Source organism: Rhea americana, unplaced genomic scaffold (assembly GCF_003343005.1).
Source record: "Rhea americana isolate MKP2758 unplaced genomic scaffold, rheAme1 scaffold_36, whole genome shotgun sequence".
NCBI classification, from domain to species: Eukaryota; Metazoa; Chordata; class Aves; order Rheiformes; family Rheidae; genus Rhea; species Rhea americana.
Window position 1 is genome coordinate 5,602,944 of NW_028186490.1, and position 4,389 is coordinate 5,607,332.

At 48.0% G+C, this 4,389-nt stretch overlaps 1 protein-coding gene across 1 annotated transcript in view; it reads left to right on the forward strand.

Moving 5' to 3' along the window:
- Positions 1 to 1,455, forward strand: part of LOC146591795 (uncharacterized) — a 2,577-nt gene extending 1,122 nt beyond the window's left edge. The window contains exon 2 of the mRNA XM_085312183.1: positions 45 to 1,455. Within this exon, the coding sequence (XP_085168309.1) occupies positions 45 to 1,004 (960 nt within the window). The 3' untranslated portion in view covers positions 1,005 to 1,455. The remainder of the gene's footprint in view (positions 1 to 44) is intronic.
- Positions 1,456 to 4,389: the final 2,934 nt, after the last annotated feature.

Consider the following 4,389-nt stretch of genomic DNA (forward strand, 5'->3'; position numbering starts at 1 on the left):
CGGGGCCGGGGGGCCGCTGCTCACTGCCGTCTGCCCCCTCCCAGGTGTGGTTTCAGAACAGGCGAGCCCGGCAGCTGAACCACAAGAGGAGCGAAGCCTCCCCCTACGCCAGAGCTGCGTGCGGCAAGCAGAAGCTSGCCCACTTCGCCGGCGGCTGCCGAGAGAGGCCTCAGGCGGCACGCAGCCTCGGGCCGGACCAGAGCCCCCTCAGCCTGCAGCCCCGTCTGCCCGGAGGAAGTCAGAGCTTCTCTGGTCAGCCACTACCCTACGCGGGGCCGCAGTACACCAAGCTCAACACTTATTTCAGGAGCTTGGATAACACCTTTGGAGCCCACAGTCAGACCCCTTCTCACTTCAATTTGGACTACATGGCAAAAGGGGTCCAATTCAATGTGGGAACCTTAGGGAGTTCCCCCCAGCTCTCACTCCCTGTGCAGCAAGTGCAGGAATATCCATACCTGAAGACATCTTTCTCTGAAAACTACTACACAGATGCAGATATTTTCCAGTCATGTATACAAGATGACCAGTATCTGGCAGCTAAGGAGAACATGTGTAAGAGGCCTGTCTTAAACTACTTAAATGCCAGTCAAGGCATGGGTGATGAGAACTATTTGTATATCAAGTCAAACACCTCTCCTTTAGGTAAGGGTTTCATTTCAGGTTATGATGAAGGAGAATCTAATGTGAAGCTTGAGCTTGAGCAGATGAGGCACAGTCCATCTCTAGTTGCAGCTCATGATGCTAGTCCCCCTTTGGTACTTGCAAAACATGAGGAGAAATATCAGGGGCCACTTTCTCCTCCAGCCCCCTTGTTTGGGCAGCAGCTGCTGGAGGCAGTTAGTGACCATGACCCTTACTGGCTGGGCATGAGAAATGAGCTTTGGGGAACTGGTTTAGATCCAGTGTGTGCGAATGAGCAAAATGGAGAGCAAGGTGGGCCAAAAAGTTACCTTTTTGCTTTTGATGGTCACAATTCAACCTGTCATTTGGGTCACACATGAAATGGTGACAGTGAGTCTGTTGGCCTGATGAAAACGTAACGTTTTTTGTTCGATTGGCAGTTTCATCCGAAGTGGCTAGAGGTTTTGCACRTCTAAGTATGGAGTACTTGCTGTGAGTTTTGACTGCTGTCTGGAAGGGAAGGAAAGGAAGATAAATTTTGCAAGGCGCACAAGTGAATAACCCGCTGTGCGTGTGTGTGTGTTGGGGGAGGTGCTGTTCTTCGCTCTTCCTCCCCACACCTTCCCAATCCTCCCTGAATTGTCACCAAGCTGCATGCAGTACTCTTGCATGCATGTGATTATTGGCACCCACACATTAACCTGCATCTACAGGCCAGCCTGTACGTTGTTCACAAACATTTCAAGAGCAAAGGTTTAGACTTTGATGTTCAAACTGAGTTGGATTCATTCTGTCTGCCAGGAGGCTTGGGTCTGCAGAATGGGTTTTATGGTCTTATTGTACTGGTTTTCTGTTTCCATCCTGGTCAGAAATCACCTTAACTTAAGATAGAAAACAGATGTTATATTTACAGCTTTTAATGGAGAAAATGTAACACGAAAGGGATACAGACACGAGAAAAGCAACGTTGGTGGTGGAAGGGGAAGGGTCACAGGGTGTGTTAATGGTTTAGGTGTGCTCCTGATTAAGGGCATTGCTGGTCTTTTCCTGGATATTTAATGTATAATGTTTTTATTTAAAAATGATTGAATATGTAGCTTTTTAAAGGGCAGTATTTTTGTGAGTTTTGTATTTTTTTAAAAATGTTCTGATTATTAATATTTTAAAGAGATGGTGTTAATTTAAAAAGAAACCCTCTAAAGAAGTTGTTTACTATTCACTAGAAGGAGGTGCTCTACCTGTGTGTGATAATGAACTTGTTGAATTAGACTTTCAGAAAATATAATTGAGTCCTCTCCTTGCACTTTGGATGTTGGGCCTATTTTTAGACTTTTCAAGACCACCATCTGTCTGGAAGCCCAGTGTGATCATATAGTGCTCTAACAAAATTAATGGAAGGTTGCGTGGGATGTATAGATCTGGAGGGCTGCCATGACTGTGTATTAAAGCAATATCGCGGCTAGCGTGTTGAAGACTATGTATGCAAATCCTTCCTTGTGCTGAAAATGTACCTCTGGATTAGTTTAAGTATGCCTTGATTTTAAGACATATGCTATTAAGCTAATTATTAAGCTGCTTTTGTTCTATAAGCAAAATCGAATTTAAATATGGACCATTATTTTTTATTAATAAAACTGATACCTATCTGAAGAAGCTGTCTATTGATATATATGTATGCAACTGTGAGTGTTAGTTGTTATTTTGTCAGTACTATTTATCTGTGGCTGGGAACAAATCACTCAACTTTTCTGCCTCAGCTTCTTTGTTTGATAATGAAGAGTTGTAAGAAAGTGTTTTACTCTCCTGTGTTATGGAAGATCCATCAGACAATAGCTACAAGGCATTCAACACAAAACGGCTTATCTGAGAGTTAAGTACAAGGTGATGATGGTATTTTTGGTTGTATGTTCGACTACCTTAGTAAATTCTTAGCTGTGTATTAAGTCAGACTTTACACACACACACTTACACACACACACACACACACACACACACACACACACACTTACACCCTCTCCCTTGTTAAGATCTACTTAATGAGCAGTGAGACTTGTTTCCAGGCACAAAGAACAATTGAACCCATGAGAAAGATAAGTGACAAAATGGTGTTCAGAAGCGTGTGGCAGCAATAACAGCCTTGTTTTATGAGGAAGGGTTGAGTTAAAGAAAGGAAAACAGACATCCAAAAGAATAGCACTCCCACTAAGCAAACAAGGATGGGGGCCTCTGGCCTGGAGTCAGCGGCTGCTCGGGAGGCYGCACTGGGTCTTCTCGGGGTATCCTCCCTGCTTATTCTGGAATGTGATAACCTGCTCCCTCTTTCTTAATGGTGCTCTGCAAGTAAATAATTGGGAAGCCACTGACATAAATTGGCCTACGCGAGCCTGGTCTCATGCAGTGCATCTTGCTCTGTCCCACGCTCTTTGGAGAGGTCCTACTGTCTCAGCACTTGCAAAGCCACACCAAGGCCAACGCAAAGGTAACTGTATTAGGCATTTCGGATTAAGCTGTCACTACTGGCTGCTGCAGTAACACAGGGCTTTCCTTCCCCTTCACATGGTCTAGGGAAGAAACTATTATCAGACTTGCATTTCTAACAGTGAAGTGGAATGCGCTAAGGATACTTCTCATACAAATGTCCATGAAAAATCATTCTCCCCTCAGAGAGCTACTTACTGCACAGCATAGAGCTCTTCTGCAAGGAACTGGATTTCTTCATTTTGTTACAAGTTGCTTTTAACTGTGCAGAGCAGCTAGATACAGTGCTCTCCTGTGACATGTCTTTAACATTTCACATTCTTAAAAAATACTTGTCAGTCTGAGATCGAGAAGGCCGGAATACAAGTGACATGTTTATTCATCCTGGAGGAGGTACTTTCACAGCAAGGACATGCAGGTCAAAGGCAGCTCTGCTCTGACAGGAACAAACCACCCCGAGGAAGAAGAGGTGGGGCACTAACCAAGTGTGTTGAGCACTTGACCACCCCTCTTCTGCTGCCCATCAATACCCTTTATTATAGGTTAGAGGAGGCGTTTGCATGCTGAATATTTAAAGCCGTATTTTCTTTAATGTAACTTGTCAGAAAAGAGGGACAGTGGGGTTCCAGATCTACTAGCCTGGTTTATGTTCAACCTGGACCTAACCCAGGCTGTTAGGCCTCTGAGTCATTTATTCGCTTGCTTKGTTGCAGCCTACAAGTGTGTTGCTGTCCCAGAAACGTCCTCCGGCACGTGGGGTGCAGCGGCGAGCCCCGGCACCCGGCGCCCACCGCGCTGCCRCCGGGGGTCCCGCCGCGTCCCACCGCGCCGTGCCCATCACCACCCCTCGCTTTGCCTGGTCACGCGTCCGCGGGGTGGTGTGGAGCCGCGGGGCGAAGCACGGCAAAGTTCAGGGGAAACATGAGCTCCTCAGGCTGCTCCGTGTTGATCCGTGCCCGCGCCAGGCCCCCGGCGCTGGGTCAYGCGAGGGGCTCGGGCTCGCGCCCCGCGCACCTCTGCGACGGGGGCAGCGGGGCCCTTCGCCGGCCTCTCTCCCTTTCGGCCCCCTGGCTCCGGCAGCCAGCACCCCCCGGTGGGTTTAATGGAGCCTGGATGTCGCAGGGGGCTCGAAGGGAGGGCAGCACGCCCCCTCCAAACAGCACGGCCCCCCCAAACTGCACCCTCTAACAGCACTGCCCCCCAAACAGCACTGCATCCCCCAAAAAACTGCCCTCCCAAACAGCACTGCCCCCCTGCACTGTGCCTCAAACAGCACTGCCCCCCCAA